This window comes from Sciurus carolinensis, chromosome 10 (genome assembly GCF_902686445.1).
Source record: "Sciurus carolinensis chromosome 10, mSciCar1.2, whole genome shotgun sequence".
Lineage (NCBI taxonomy): Eukaryota > Metazoa > Chordata > Mammalia > Rodentia > Sciuridae > Sciurus > Sciurus carolinensis.
In genome coordinates this window covers 108,096,253-108,113,357 of record NC_062222.1, presented here as the reverse complement: position 1 = coordinate 108,113,357, position 17,105 = coordinate 108,096,253, and the positions used below count along the sequence as shown (strand labels likewise).

Sequence of the window (17,105 nt, the reverse complement as noted above, 5' to 3'; positions counted from 1 at the left end):
TGCTAGCCAAGTGTTCCACCACTGAGCTACATGCCCAGTCCCCAAGAAGGTAAAATTCTTAATCACCGGCAGAGCCAAGTGGAGCAAGTTTGAAAAGTGCAGTAACTCCCTTGACAGCTTGTCACTTTCTGTCCAATCCCTTGCTTGACTTTGCTACTAAGACACTGTGTGAAGTTAGTGATGGTCTCCAGAGAAAAGGGAAGGAAGCATTCTATTAACCTTGCTGCGCACTGTGAAAAGGAGAAACAAGGAAGTTGTGGTTTCAGATGCCGTGACCATCCAGGTCACCTCGGCGCTTTCGTGAGATCACCAAGCAGCTTAATGTCACATCAGCTGCCTCCATATCTGCTGAATGCAAAGCTCTTGAGCTAACCAGACTTCAGCAGAGAGAGCCATGACAAGCTTTGCCACATTCTGTTGCAATCCGAATGCTTAGTAGGATTTGAATGCTCCACCTTCTGAGCCAAAGTTTGAGGATTCTGAATTCACAATTGAACTTGGTAACACACCTTCCATAGTAATTCCAAGCCAAAGACATGACAATAACTTGCCCATTTCTCCAAAAAAAACAGTGAATTAGTGAAATCCTTCTATGCTGTATCAGGGTTTTCTTAATTTTGTTGGGGGGGAAATCAATATTAAAAAAACCCCACAATTTAAGATAAAGTCTTGAAATTGCTTTAAAGAAAGCTTTATTTACTACATACATCCTAAGAATGTACTGTAAATGGAGCAAGATCTAAAAAGCTTTTCAAATACAAGGCATCTAAAGATAACTAAACTACCAGCATGTGAAACAGAATTCTAAAACTTTTTTTTTTAACATTTATGTAATTTGTTCTTAACCCTAAAAAATAAAAAGTTCACATTTCAAGTTATAAACTTACCTCAGTAGTGTACATGAAATGGTTTTGAAACAATAGAAACAAGTAAGACCACAGCTAGGAGGCTCACCGATACTTAACTGGCTCACACCAACATTCGTCTTTAAGGTAGTTTGGTAGTTGCCATGTTAAGATACCGTTTAAATTTTTTTTTTCTTTTTTGCAAATAATTTACAGGCACATGTAAAATACAGTAAGAACACTGGGTCAGAGTTTCATCCAGTGACCCTCTGTGACAATCCTTCTCAGGAAGGAGAGTACCTCTTTCACAGAATCAAGGGATGAGGATCTGATCCAAATTGCATTTTGTTGGATTAGTCACTCCAACAGATTAGAGTTTGGATGCAGCTTGCTGGGTACATCATCAGGAACATTGCACAATCACTTTATGTCATTTAAGAACGATGGAAAGGAATGTCAGGAATGTTTAAAGGCCTTAGCAGGCACTCAATTATTTTATAGAATAGTTAAATAAATATTCCTTATATATATAAAAACTCATCCCATCAAGATGGGGGGGGAGAGGCATTTGGGAGTCTCTTAATTAAAAAAAAAACAAAACTAGAAGTATTTGCTAAGGGCATGATCCTATTATTAATCCACAAATAAGAATTCAGCCATCAACAAAAATACAGTGAATGGAATGATTTGATGGATCTCTAACATGACATAAAAACACAACTGTGTATCTGCTACCTTATTGCACACCACATTTCCTTGATAGAGCCTTTTCAAAATTCAAGTTGATGTATTTCATAAAAAGAGATGACAATCTTAACATTTTACTGTATTTTACATTCACTTTGCTAAACAAAAGCCTTTAAACAGGCATAAAACACTGCAACAATATATTTACTTCCTAATAAAGCAAACATTTTTAATAACATGGAAATAAAATGGTTTCACTTGTATTAAACTCTATGCTATGAACTCCGGCAACATAAAAAGACTAAAAAGCAAGCATTAGAAGATATTTACAAACTTTTTAAACTCCTTCAGCTCTCTCCTCCTGGATGTGCAAGCCCACTTCAGTTCACCCACCAAGTGCACGGCTAAGGAGGAAAGACCTCTTCTACAGCATGATGTCCCCACCACTGTGACCACAGCATCTTGCATGAAACATGATAAGGCAACTAGAAGCTTAACTTTCTGCTGACAAGAGTCTTTAGGATCTTGTCCACACAACATACATTCTTTGTCTCTAAAAACTCATACTTCAAAAATGAATAAAACAAAAATATCAGAAAGGGAATGAAAGTTTTATACTGGACAATTAAATAGCTATGCGAAGATGTTTTATGCAAACATATTAAAACCTTGTGCTTACATGTACTCTGCTATTGGAAATAGCACAAGTAGAAGATAATACCTACCCCACCCAAAACAAAACAAAACATAACAAAAAATACAACAAAACAAAGAATCCCAGTAAAAACCCAGGGAAAAGTACAAAAGCCACCAGTTGTTTTCTCTATCAGTGTTCTTCTTGCGTCCTTTGCCAAACTTTGAAGTTGGACTAGGGAGGGGAGGGGCCTAACAATAAAGGCACACGGAGAACCAGCCCAAGGTAACGGTGACAGGTAGAGCTTTCCAGTGTTTGGACTCAGAGTGTGACGAGTCTTTTCCACGTTGGCCTGAGGAGAGATTGAGTGTTCGATTTCTTAAAAAAAAAAAAATTAGAAGCATCATGATAACACATGGTAACACCGTCAACCCTTAATGCCAGCGGAAATACAGTAGAGGTTTTACTCATGTTAAAATTGCACTTTCCAGTATCACCTTTAAAATAATGTTTTGTGTAGTATTTTAAAGCACTATCGTGTGTATCTTTAAATATTGAATATATTTTTCAAAACAGTTCTCCAGCTGCTCAAGTGTGCTTTTTTAAACAGCCAGCTGATATATTATTGAAGGTACCACAAAATAGAAATCTCTGGAGTGCAGAAGTTAAGAAAATAACCTTCATACTGAAAATATATCCTTAAAAAAAACAAAATGAAACGAAACCTCTATACAAATGTCACTCAGCATACAAGTTTTTAAAAGATGGTATTAAGGCACGGACCACTGCAAGTCTCTTAGAAATGTACGAACACAGGCCTGCAAAGTTGAAAATAGTCAACTGTTAAAAAACGAGTGAAAACTTCATGTATATAAAATATTTCAGTGTGAGAGTCGCTATTTGATAACATTCTTCACTTTCAGGTTTCACGTGCATGCTCATCCAGCATGCTCTTTCTTCATAAATAGTACAGTTCCTTCAGCGGTGTCTGCGGCTTGTCCTTGCTCCTGTCACCAGCCTCAGTATGTCTGGTAGACGTCGTGAATGGGGACCTGAATAGCAGCAGCCGGGAAGGCCTGAGGTATGTAGCCCGCAGCGTACCCTCCGTACATGGCGGCGGCGGCGGCCGCGTTCTTCTGTAGTGTGGCGATGGTGGCGGTGGCCGGAGCAGCAAATGGAACGTAACTGGCCCCGTAGATGCCGGCAGTGGGAATTCTCTGAACGTTTGGAGCCACCGTGTACACTGGGGTGATCGGGCGGCCCTGAGGAGAGACAAGAAGAATCCTTCCTGAACGTGCTTATGTGACACCTGTTCATTCCACATCCCAATAGTTGACAATCAGAATGAATTACCATCACCTACTCAATTCAGTGAGCATCTTCTCCCAGGGACTGGAAGAATCCACAAAGACCAACCGAGGCAAGGGTTTCCATTCAGGATGGGGAGCCAGGCAGGTAAGCAAGCAACAATCATTGTAAGGGTTTGGGGTAAGAGCCATTAAAGACCCTTAAGCACCTCATTCATCCAAATTCCTGGATGCCACCCTGGTGAAAGTGAGACCAGGAAGGCTGAGGGGAAGCTGGAATACTCTGAAATCTTCTACCTATCATTCCACTCAATCCATGCCCCAGAGTGAGCTGGAAAGGGAGTTGGAAAATCTACCTTCCACACAGTAATTAAAGGAAAAAAAAAAAAAAAAAAGTAAGCATCTTCCCTGAAATATGGTCCCTAAATACCTGCCAGCTGCCTCAACTCAGACTTAATTGTGGGGACAGAGAGAGGAGACTTTTCCAACTTAATGGAACTGGTCTTCAAAGGGTCAGCTTTTCAAGCTATGACCTTAAAATTCTGTGACTATGTAGTTTCCAGCCAATGTGACGGATGGCTCCTATCATCTCCCACCTGAGAAACGAGACCACCATGTGTACCACTCCACATCGAGGACTTTCAGCTAACTTGGAGAGCTGGAGAAAGCATCTCAGAAGTGGGGACACTTACAACGTGTTTTGAAGGACAAAGCAGTTTCCAAACGAGAAGGAAGCGAGGAAGCGCAAGCTGCCTCAACGGGGATGGCTCTGCACAAGTCCCTGCTTCTTCTCTCTGTCGACCTCAGAGTGTAAGATGCCATGTTTTCAGAACAAACAGGAGTAAGAGGGGAGGGCTGAGGTTCTGTGAGGTGTTATCCGAGGAGTGTGCCATGGAGCTAGTTCTGAGGGCAGCTTAGTGGAAAAAGGGATTGGGTATCATTCATGCCACAGAATACCCTGAGAGAGAGAGAGAGAGAGAGAGAGAGAGAGAGAGAGAGAGAGAGAGAGAGACAGAGAGAGAGACAGAGAGAGAGAGAGAGAGAGAGACAGAGAGAGAGAGAGAGAGACAGAGACAGAGAGAGAGAGAGAGAGAGACAGAGAGAGAGAGAGAGACAGAGACAGAGAGAGAGAGGTATGCTTGGCTATACTCCGAGCATCTATGTATCATGTGCCCAGTACTGTGCAGTAATTTACAACAGGGAGGCTGGTTCATGACTCAAATGTATGGCAATACCCACTGGCCAGCTACCACCCACTGTGCTCCAATTTCTCAACAAGCGTGCTCAAGCTTTGTGCTGTTGGTTAGGGTGTTGCAAGGAAGGACGGACTGAGGTAGGGAGTGAGGAATGCTCCAGTCTGGCTTCCTGGTGGCAGGTGATGCATGGATATCTACATTTCCATATACAAACATTCCCTGAACGTTACTGAACACCTGCTATGGGCTGGGCACCCAATTAGTGGCCACGCAGTCAAACTCAAGACACAAATCCTGCCCACTTTCACCTCAACAGAACAGCATCCTGCCAGAGCTTCCGGCTTCCTGCTTGAGTAGTGCAAACTAGTTTAAAGGTGGCTCTAATTCTTTCTGCCCACCAAATGACTGAAGGTGAGAACAAGGTAAGTAAAATCCAAGGATGGTGGCTAGGACCATTTTCAGTCATCTCTGTGTACTATATCCAGATGATTTCTGCGAGAAGATTCGGGCTGGCAGAACCATTGGTTGAATAGGCTTTGTTTGTTTGTTTTGTCAAAAGATGTTTGTTTAGGTCCTCAGGTTGTGGTTTTATTTCAGGCCCGAAACAAAATGCCCTGTAACCTGGTTGTTTCTGAATGCCTTGGCATCTATGGAAACAGGCCTAGGTGGGCAACCTGGCAGTGGATATCTCTGCAGAGGGGGCAGCACCCAAAGGGTGACCCAGCAGGAGGAGGGAAGGTCTGCAGTGCTGGTCAGTCTGCCCTTTCTGGTACAATTAGCTCTGTGCCCAGAGTAGGGTTGACGACCCCCCCTTAAGGCTGTGAGAAACATCAAGGCTCAAACTCTCCTCTGCCAACCTGAAAACAAGAGCAGGTCACCAAACCCCCGGCCTCTTTTCTTGCTCCCCGTCGATGTCCCTTTCATTAACGGATTTTTCTGTAATACGAGGACAGAGCATAGATCTGCGCTGCTCGCCCTGATCTGACCCCTCACCAGCCATGTGACTAGGCAATTCAGTCAAATACCTGAGCCTCGACGTTCTTGTCTGTAAAGGGAGAAAGGATGGGAAGCACTCTTGTGGAGAGCCAGTGAAAGACCACTGCATTAATTAATACAGCTTATTCGAAGAGAAGGAATAAAGAAAAATGCAAGACGCAGCAGGAGAAAAATGGCCTTCAACCCCTTCAAAAATGGCTTCTAATTCAACCGAGGAAACCGAAACTGTGGATTAAGTGAGACTGGGGCTGGTCTGTGAAGTTCACTTCCTCCTACTATCCCAGACTTTCTGTGAGCACTGAGGCTTGTAAATAATATTATTAACAGCATTATACCTAAATCACCTCCTCCCGCCCCCTTTGTTGCATGCAGTCTTCCTTGTTCTCACCCCTGTCCTCTTTGCTAAGATCCTTTTACATCAGTGTTAGTATTATGCTTTTGTCACAAGTAACATTCATAGGTGGGATGAACATCCCCTCGCAAAAGAAGGGACACACCTTCCTAGTTCAGTTATATACACTAGGTATCAGACCTTTGACAAATGTCACATTTAGTAGGTTCTGGAAGCCATGATGGGAGATCAGTTTCCAGTGTGACTCAGAAAGGATTCTTTTCAACAGTCAATGGTGCTTAAAAACGCTCCTGCCAGGCAGAGGGGCGCACGCCTGTAATCCCAGTGATTCCAGAGGCTGAGGCAGGAGGATTGCAAGTTCCAGGCCAGCCTCGGCAACTTAGCGAGGCCTAAATAACTCAGTGGTTTAGCAGGACCCTGTCTCAAAATAAAAAATAAAAAGGGGTGGGGATGTGGCTCAGAGGTAAAGTGCCTCTGGGTTCCATCCCCAGTACCACCACCACCACCACCACCAACAACAACAACAAAACTCTTTCCTCTGCCATCATTCAGCAGGAAATTCAAAAGAAGCAGAGGGCTGAACCTGTTAGAGAACCCAGGTTAAAGGACAAGGACAAGGTGTTCAGATTTTAAAGAGTACACAGGCCCCACGGGTTAAAAAGTCAGTAGCTCTGGGCACTCTGTACAAAGTCCTGGAGGAGGAACAAATGTCTGCAGCAATCAACTGGCAACAGCTGTACTTTGACTCTGTGAATTTTTCAGTAAAGAAGAATTAGAAATTTCTTAATGCACTTGGCTAGAAGGAATAGCTTCTAGGGTTCTAAAGTACAGTAGGGTAAGTATGTTAACTATGTTGTTAATTGTATATCTCAAAAGAGCTAGAAGCGAGGATTCTGAATGCTCAACACAAAGGAATGACAAATGTTTGAGGTGATGCCAGTTCCCTGACCTGATCATTAACACTGTATGCCTATGCTGAAATATCACAATGAATATGTACAATTATTACGTATCAGTTAAAAGTAAAAATAGGTGTTAAAACAAAAGAAATGAACTTAATTGCACCAAGTTATTACTTCTAAATTATAATGGATATTTACAGTCATCCCTCAAGTAATAACTAAACTTTCACGGTTCAGTGTGAGTCACTTATGACCTATTTTCTTTCTTCATCTCTTTTTTTAAGAGATCCTGAATTAAAGAATTCTTAATGACACACTGACAAACTCCAATTGGTTTAACCCTTTCTGAATAATGCAGTCAAGAATGGGCTCTGAGTAGGTAAAAGCAGGTAAAGAGCATCCTACAGGTATGGCTGTTTCAGAATCACTGAGGGGTTTATACAAAATGACCAGTTCTAGAACCCCAGTCCAGTCCAACTGAAATGGCCTTGAGTCTAGTTTGCCTTGGATAGTTTTTGTTCAATCAGACCCTGGGCTTGGGTATTTCTGATGGGTTACTAAGGTGTTTATGAGTCACTGCCTCACAGAGAAGAGCTCTAACGAGACTTTTCGGTTGAATGGGTGTACTCCTCCTGCGCTGTGCACTGCAGATACTAAGAAGCCTGACATAGCTTTTAACCTGGAGGAGTTTCTTTCTAAGATCTGCGTGTGCACTGCAGATACAAAGAAGCCTGACATAGCTTTTAACCTGGAGGAGTTTCTTTCTAACTAGCAGCCACGTGCCAAGTTAATACCATAGTAACGACAAGCATGGAAGAGAGGACTTCTCTAGGATAGGTGGGAGGGCCGCTCTGCAGAAGAGACACAAGAAAGACGCCACAGGTAGGAGAACATTAGATCAAAGGAGGGGAAGGAGACCCCAATGTAAGATTAGTTTGGGAAAAGACAGGGGAATAGTATGAGCTGAGGCCAGAGGAAGAGTGAGGGCAGATTTTTGCAAAGTTTTATGTATTTTTATCTAGACAGAAATTCTTGTGCTTTTATGCATGTGCATATGTACACGATGCATATTTTATATACACAGGGTAAACATTAAAAAAAAAAAAATCTTCCTCCAGCTTCCATTCAGAATATGAACACAGGATCCATCTCCCTGGGCTCCTGGAATCAGCTCCTTCACAGCCTGAGCAGAAGACGCTTTAGGGCTGTACAAAAATAGAACCCTGAAGAATCACACCTCATATTCGCATTATTGCTCCTTATCTTTAATACACGGATACAATCAAGGCAGTGCAATTCTTAATAAAAATTTCTTTCCTATCATGATTTACAATGAAGATATTTTGAGGGCTAGGAATGGAGCTCCGTGTTAGAGGTGTTTGTTTAGCATCCACCAGGGTTCCATCCTCAGCACCATGAAACCACCCATTAAAAAAAAAAAAATCACCCAATCCCATAGTTCTAACAGAGAGCTAGGCTCCAGTGCCGAATGATAAATGAGCCCACAGCAAGGAGAGGATCCACGTACCAATTACAACGACCCAAGCAAGAACCATACCTGGAAAGGTGGTGGCGTTGATACGGCAGGCATGACAGCGGCGGCAGCGGCGGCGGCGGCAGCGGCGGCAGCACTGGCTGGATCCGGCTGCACGGCGATGGGGCTGATCATGTGCTCCATGGCGTGGATTTTGCCATCTTCAATCATTTTAGGGGCCGGGGCTGCCTGAAACATGGAATACTGGGCCCCGATGGCAGGGATGGCCACTGCAAGAGAAGCGAGAAGGGAAAACACCTTCAATCACTGAGGAGGAGCCGTCATCTGCTCAATGGTATTTTTGAAAAACAAGGTGAGCAGTCCCTGGGCCTCCCCAAACTGACTAATGCTCTCTCAGTAGAAGCCATATAACAAGGTGCTGCCTAGAAGGGATGGGAGGCCGCGGGGAATTTCTTCCGCTTGTCTTGGAACCACATGGGCATGGCATCTCCCAGTGAACCATCTTGGAAGGAGACACTAGAGCCTGGTGTCTGCACCAACATTTTCTACTGCTCTACAGAAAGCCCCCTCTGAACCTTACTCTTGATGTCCCAGCAAACAAGACAGGGCCTGCGACCCTGAGCAAATGGGCTCTGGTTAAGAAGCAAAATCAGAGGCAGGGCCCATTCTCACTCATCTCTTCTGTCATCAGACACAGGGCCTTTTTCACTTTCACCACTTTTTGGTGCTGGTGAGGTTTCATTCTGACAATTCAGAGGTCTGTGCACATCCCTCCTGCCCTGTATTTCAGATTTCAGTGTTACAGATCAAGGGTGGGGGAGACAAATAAAAGATGTAAAATTCTCTAATTTTCTAGCAGCAAAGCAGGAGAGTGACTGGTCTTTCAGTGGGACCTGCCAATTCAATTACTTTCTGAGCAACGTCCAAAGGCGTGATTTCAAGCAGAGATTCAAACAGATAGTAGTGATTGAATGTCAGTGTACAATAAGGAAGTTCCAAAGGAAAAGATATTAGCACCAATTTGGGGGGAGTCTGTGCATGTGTATGCTGTATGTGTTGAAAGGAAACATAAGAATATGAAATGGCTACACAAAGAACCCTTTTCATTTATGTCTCTTCTCCAACTGTAGGAAGGTCCATTTATTCTAATAAAGATTGACTTGATCAAAAGTAAAGAGACAGATGACCATAAGCTAAACAATGGTACAGTCATTCAATAAAAAATATCTAAAACCTTAACCAAACATTTTACCTACCTTTCCAACAATAGCTTCCACTGGTCTTGTGCCCAGACACCACTGCCCTGGTGTCTCTAAGATACAAAGGTCCAGTTTTCTGGGTGATCAGAAATAGAGGCCAATGGGATGGGACCCAGAGGGTTATGAGTTTGAGCCACTTGGGATTGTACTGAGTAAGCTCGACATGGTTCTGGCCACTAGCCTGCAGGAATCTACAGTACTGCAGCGACAGTACTTTTCATGGCTGAAGACTGTTTAACAATTCTTTTCTCTGGTTAAACCTTAACCTGCCGTAACTTGCCAAGAGGAGAAGACCCTTTCCCAATAAGTAGAACTCCTTTATCCAGATTTTTTAGAGTTACAGAGAGCTAGGGGATCAATTTTACATTGCTAATAGTGCCAATGGTATTTATAAGGAAATCCAGTGCCAGGAGTCACTTAACTGCAGAGACAGTGGGACTGTTTCACAGGCCACAAAAAAAAAAAAAAAAAAAAAAAGTAAAATAAAAAAAAAAATTAAAATCATCACTTTCCTTCAAATAGAGGCTCTTATTAGGAACATGCTTTTTAGCCCTGAGAGGCCAATGCCAACCTATGCCTCAAACAGATTCCTGAACTCTATTTTATCTCAGGGAAGAAGTAAATATCCTTAACAGAGGAATATCAAAGTAGCTGAGCTTCAAACATTCTTCAGTCTACCCTCTGTGAGGCCAAGAAGAGGTCTGCGGGAGGATTGCTCCACTTATCCAACAACTGAATTTTCCATGTGTTTAGATGCTTGTGCAGTGCGTGCTGAGAGCAGGTTTGTGCAGGACTCACTGAATGGAGTTAAAGTTTCTCGCAGGTTAGGAGCACAAGCCTTGCCTCACATGAGGTGACCAAGGGTAGCAATGATGTTGGCAAACACATTTGTGGGGCCTGAAAGTAAAGGCACAGTTCAAGGTCCCCGCTGGACTGACTTGAGCATCCCTACTCTCAATCTACTGATCCATCAGGAAGAGGAAATGAGTGCTGGAAATGAGAATACAGGGAATCAACACTCATAAAGACACTGACGGCAGCCTCATCCCCAAGTTTGTCGTGTTTGCTCAGACCATAACAGACAAATGGCACTACTTGCTCTTGAAGGGAGATTTCTACTCTTCAAAGCTCAGAACTGATAATAAGATGTACCCTCAGGCTTCTGACAGCTGGGGTAGGGCTGGATAGAGCTCAGTGGCAGGGCCCTTTTCTATGGATGAGGCCCTAGTCCGTCCCAGTACTGACAAAACCAAACCAAACAAATAAAAAACTATCTGATAGTCGGGGCAGAAATAGGCCCGAGAAAGAAAAAGACAGGTTTTAGCTGTTGGAAGATACAGAAAGTCTCTTATTCTTCCCCTTCCTCAAGCCTAACTCTGCCTTTTTTTTTTTAGTGGTATGGATGTTGTATCCAGAGGCACTCAACCACTGAGCCACACCCCCAGGCCTTACTTACAGACCAGGTCTCAATAGGATGGCTTTGAACTCACAATCCTCCTGCCTCAGCTGGGATTACAGGCATGTACCACCACACCTGGCCTAACTCTGCCTTTTTGGTCACACACTGAGAAAAAGCCCAACAATTGGTGATACCTACTAGAAAAAGTTCCTACTCAACAGTTTGACTTGAACATGGTTGGAGCTAGACCTGGAGCTAGACCATCCCATTAGTTCCAGATGAGAAGGTCCAGGAGGTCACCTTCTTTTTGCCTAGTCTCTGGCTGCCCACAGTAAGATGAATCTACCTACAGGTAAACAAAGGAGCCCAGAAAGCTTGGACTCACGTCAAAGAGAGGGTTGGGGTTTAGGCAGAATGGATGCGTTCATGCTCTGCTTTATACTGACCTGTACCAGGTTTAATGGCAACTGGATTGACGGCAGAGATTTCCAAATTCGGCACAAGTTCATATCCTTTTTCTTGCTGCTTTCCTTTCCCTTCATGATATCGGCTATATATACCACGGCCAGCAGAATATCCCCCGAGGTAGGAACCCCTGGGTCCGGGGGCTCTGTTGCCAGCTGCACCTCGCCCTCGGCCTCTTATGCTGCCTGCTTATAATAACAACACAAAAAATGATGAGCAAGCAACCGTGATAGCACAGGAGGAAGACCTCCGCCTGTGATTCTTGGCATTTAGTTTGTCCTGAGTCTACATGGCAGGTGGCTACACCTTTGGTCTTGGACAGGCTAGTCAAGAGGCTTCAAATACTCTATTTCCACTTAGATGTGCACCCTAAGTCTACCTACTCATTGCAGGTGACTAATCTGCATGGCAAGTCCCTAGAATTGTAATTGCAACTTCACTAAAGAAGAAATATTCATAGAGTGTAAAAAAGTTTAGTCCTGAAAAGGGATCTGCTAGTCTATGAGAAAACAGGCCTAGGGACATTAATGTGACTGACTAGTCACAGACCAGGTTAACTGGACAGCAGGACCTAACTAGAACTGAGGTTATCCATAATCCATTGTCATGCTTGGTTTCACTGTATCCTAACCAATGATTACAAACAAGGACAACAAAACACTGCCCCAACTTAAAGATTTAATTTCAGAAGCAGGTTTGGACCTAGGTTCCAAGAGTTGGGCACACCTGCCCCAAATTGGGTAGGCCAATGACAAGAGAGAATGCAGTCCTGGGAGAAGGGTCTGTATTTCATTCAATGCTCAGAAATCACTGTCTTAAGAATCAGCAAACAGAACTCAGAACCCGAATCCAAACCCAGAGTGGGGCTCATGGTCCATCAGCTCAGTAAATTACAGCCTGCCTAGTAGCGAAGCTCCTGGGGGACCCCGAGGAGAAGAGTCTCACTAACCTTTCACGAAGTAGTCCCTGTTGGGCCCGATGAGAGCATTGTAGGGGTAGCCATAGTAGGCCAGTGTGTAGGGGTCGCAGGGATACACGTAGCTGGGTTGCTGAGCCGCCGCCTCCGCCACGCCTCCGCCCTTGGCTGCCTTCTGGTAGCGGGAGTACTGCTCCTTGTCCACCGGCTTGGCCAGCGTGACCTCCAGGCACGAGCCCTCCAGCTCGGTGCCGTTGAGGTTGTTCATGGCATGCACGGCGTCCTCGCGGCTGGTGAAGTGCACGAAGGCGTAGTCGCGGATCTTCTTGACGCGCTCCACGCAGCCGGGGTTGAACTGGCCAAAGCTCTTCTTGATGGTGTCCTCCGTGGTCTCGATCATGAGGTTGCGCACGTAGAGGATCTTCACAGTCTCCATCACGTCCTCATCCACGTCGATCTCAGGCTCGGCCCAGTCCACAGCGATCTGGTGGCCCCACAGCTGGATGCGCCCGGGCATGAGCTTGCGGCGCGCCATGGCAGCGGCGCGGTGGCTCTCGTACTCCACGAAGGCGAAGCCGCGGTTCTTCATCTTGTCGGCCGCGCTGGCGTAGACGATCACGTCGAGCACGCCCTCGGTGACCTTGGCGATCTCCTCCAGGATCTCCTCGCGCTTCTTCATCTTGGGGATGCCGCCGATGAAGAGGCGGCAGTTGTCCACGCTGCAGCACACGCCCAGCAGGCGGCCCGGGCGGATCTCGTAGTTGTTGAGCTCGCGCACGGCGCGCTTGGCCTCGTGCTTGTGGCAGTACATGACGAAGGCGTAGCCGCGGTTCTTGCCGTCGAAGTCCATCATGAGGCGCAGCTCGTAGATGCGGCCCACCGCTTCGAACACCGGCACCAGCTCGTCCTCGTACACGTCGCGCGGGATCTTGCCCACGAAGACCTCGCAGCCGCGCTGCGGGTGTGGGCCCTCCCAGCCGGGCGGCGGGCCGCCGTACTTGCGCTGCCCGTTCTCCTGCACCATGCTGTAGCCCGTGCGTTCCATCAGCGCCAGCAGCGACGCCTCGTTGGGCGCGCCCGCCACGCCCTCGGGCACCTTGGCCGAGGACGCTGCGGCTGGGTCGCTGCTCATGGCTGCGGTGGAATCCTCTGCGGTCATAATGTCAAAGGCATCCACAGCTGGCGGAAACCTGGGGAGGCAAAAGGTAGCGTGAGTGGGGAACCTGCACCGACTTCGGCCCCAGCTGGACTCCTTTGTCGCTTTCCAGACTCACAAGATGCATGCTGATAAATTTTTAGGCCATGGGTGGCTCAATGAGAAATAAGATGGAGGCTGTTGTAGAAATGCTGCAGTCTTAAAATAGTCTGAAACCGTCAAGTTGAGCAGGAAAAACCAGAAGTGACTCAGAAGGAAAAAAAAAAAAACAACAAAAAAACCCAAAACCAGAATGAGCAAGTACTTCCGTTTTATCAGTTCTCCAACAACTTTGAAGCTTAGAGAACCTGCTGTCACTGTTGGTGAAAACCTTAGTTTTCGCAGCAAATGGCAACATCTTTTACTTAATTCCTGCACTGTCAACTCAGATGATTTAACTAAAGCATTACACACATTCCGTTTCTTTATTTTGTACAGTCTTTTTCTTTTCTTTCTTAAGGCAGTATTTTTTTTTAAGATTTGAAGTATGAAAATAGAGAAATGCAGTAATTTTACATATGTAAGTATGCATATATTTTTTATTTATTTGGGGATCCAAGGCCTCACACATGCCAGGCAAATGCTGCACCACTGAGCTGCATTCCCTGGTTACCCACCATCTTCTTCATATTTTGTTTGGCTGGGGGTGGGTGGGTACTGGGGATTGAATCCGGGGATGCTTTACCACTTAGCTACATTCCAGTCTGTTTTTATTTATTTTTACTTTGAGACACGTCTTGCTAAGTTTCTGAGACTGACCTCCAACATGGAATCCTCCTGCCTCAGCCTCCCCAGTTGCAGAGATAACAGGTGTGCATTACACCATGTCTGGCAGAGCAATACAATTATTAAAGAAAACTCTGAGCAGATATAGTAAGACAGCTGTGTGCTAAAGCTTTAGAACGGGGAGAAATGGAATGTCCACATTGCCATGGACTTGGTTTAGGAACAATAATAAGTCAGATTTTATGATGTCCTTCACACAAAATTCTTGGTATAAACTATTTATGGATTTGGAATCAGTCCACAAAGGAGCTGGAGTAACTTCAAGCTGGGGGACTTGTGAAGCAACACCTCTCTGGTAAAACACACCTGCATTCTCTTATTTCATCCTCTTAACCTCTGTACATGGTGAATGATAACAGTATCAATTTGCCCGTGGGGAAAGAGACGCAGAGAGGTTAGGTAAACTGCCCGGTTGCACACAGCGAGTGTCAGCCTGCAGGAAGACTTGACTCTTAAGATTCTGGCTCCAGATTCTGCATTCTTTCTTCAGAACTCTGCTGTGTAGTAGTTTTCTGTGATGATGATAGAGCTGTCACTAGCCATATGTGATAGATAACTGAGCACTTGAAATGGGCCTAGTGAGGCTAAGAGAATGAATTTTAAATTTTACCATTTTTAATCGTTAGCCGCAGTTGACAGTGCTGGTCTGAACTATGCCCACCTTTACTCTATAGCACAGAACTTTCCAGAAATTACTGAATTAACCAAAGATCATCATTCAGAGTTGCATACAATGCTTTTGTAATAAAAGTCTTTGATTGTTTTTTTAAAATGAAGTCTATTTCATTTTTAGACAAAGTTTATTGAAAATTAACCATTAACAAGAAATTATTGCTGGTTCTACCTGGTGATACCACAAACTTTCTCATCTTTTTTTCTAATTTTTGGGGTATTGTGTGGGGTACAACTTGGCTTCTCATAAATTTACTTCCTGCTGCTTTCCACCTTAAAAGTATTCTTTCATGGTTTTATCATTCATAAAAATATCACTTTTATAGATGGCATAGAGTTTCATCATTTACCCAGAATCAGGAGTGTCGCTCATTTTTAAGAAATTTAGCACTATGGGTTGTTTACAAAACAAAATTCCAAAATTTCAAGTTTTCAAGAGTAATTAAGGTAATCTGGGTGTGGTACACCTGTTACCCCTGCGACTCTGTCGGCTGAGGCAGGAGGATTGCAAGTCTGAGATTAGCCTGGACAACTTAGAGAGACTGAGTCTCAAAATAAAAAAAATAAAAAGGACTGGACATGTGGCTCAGTGCCTCTGGGTTCAATGCCCAGTCCAAAAAAAAAAAAAAAAAAGGAATTTAGATGAATTTAATTACTAAGAAAAAACTGTTCATCTGCTATGATGTCAAGAGGCAGCATAGTTTGTGAGCAAGTGTGTGTGCCTTCGGGAGCCAGATTGTGAATTTTCAAGAGTCTAAGCTCTGGGCAGACACTTCACAGAAGACATTCAGGTGGATCAACAAATACATGAAAAAGTGCTCATCATCTCTAGTAATTAGAGAAATGCATATCAAAACTACCCTAAGAGAAAATCTTTACCACACACACTTCAGATAGAGCATTTATCTCTAAAATGTATAAAGAACTAACAAAACTTTTTATGCCAAAAATACAAAGAACCCAATCAATAAATGGGTCAAGGAACTGGACACTTTATAGAAGAAGGCATACAGATGATTAATAAACATATAAAAAAGTGTTCGACATCTCTAGTAATTAGAGAAATGCAAAATAAAACGCTAAGATTTCATCTTACTCCAATTAGAATGGTTATTATCAAGAACACAAACAATAATAGATGTTGGCGTGGATGTGGGGAAAAAGGCACACTTTTACATTGCTGGTGGAGTTGAAAATTGGTGCAGTCACTCTGGAAAACAGTGTGGAGAATCCTCAGAAAACTTGGAATGGACCCACCTATTGACCCAGTTATCCCACTCCTCGGTTTATACACAAAGAACTTAAAATCAGCATACTACAGTAAAGCAGCCACATCAATGTTTATAGCAGTTCAATTCAAAATAGCTAGATTGTGGAACCAACCTAGATGCCCTTCAACAGAGGAATGGGTAAAGAAACTGTGGTTTATATACACAATGGAATATTATTCAGCCATAAAGAAGAATAATATTATGGCATTTGTAGGTAAATGAATGGAGTTGGAGAATATCATGCTAAATGAAATAAGCCAATCTCAAAAAAAAAAACCAAAGGCCAAATGTTTTCCCTGATAAGTGAATGATATATAATGGGTGTGGGGGAAGAATGGAGGAACTTTAGATTATGTAGAAGTAAATGAGGGGAGTTTGAAAAAGCATGGAATGAGACAGACATCATTACCCTATATACATGTACCAATTACATGAAGGGTGTGACTCTACATCATGTACAAACCATAGACATGAAATGATGTACCCCATTTGTGTACAATGAATCAAAATGCAGTCTGTAAAAAATAAATAAATAAATAAATAATTAAAGGGGAAAAAAAAAACCTACCCTAAGATTTCATCTCACTCCAATTAGAATGGCGATTATCAAGAACACAAGCAATAATAAGTGTTGGCGTGGGTGTGGGGAAAAAGGCACACTCATGCATTGCTGGTGGGGTTGCAATTTGGTGCAGCCACTCTGGAAAGCAGCAGGGAGATTCCTCAGA

At 43.9% G+C, this 17,105-nt stretch overlaps 1 protein-coding gene across 13 annotated transcripts in view; it reads right to left on the bottom strand.

The window, feature by feature from the left end:
• Window positions 1-675: 675 nt before the first annotated feature.
• Window positions 676-17,105, bottom strand: part of Rbm47 (RNA binding motif protein 47) — a 164,193-nt gene continuing 147,763 nt past the window's right edge. For 11 of the 13 annotated variants that reach the window (XM_047566476.1, XM_047566475.1, XM_047566481.1 and 8 more), the window contains 4 exons: window positions 12,487-13,643; window positions 11,519-11,725; window positions 8,478-8,683; window positions 676-3,428 (listed from right to left, as the gene is read on the bottom strand). In XM_047566476.1, the coding sequence (XP_047422432.1) occupies window positions 3,186-3,428; window positions 8,478-8,683; window positions 11,519-11,725; window positions 12,487-13,612 (1,782 nt within the window). In that variant the 5' untranslated portion in view covers window positions 13,613-13,643 and the 3' untranslated portion in view covers window positions 676-3,185. The remainder of the gene's footprint in view (window positions 3,429-8,477; window positions 8,684-11,518; window positions 11,726-12,486; window positions 13,644-17,105) is intronic. The other 2 variants (XM_047566487.1, XM_047566488.1) reach the window with 2 other exon arrangements.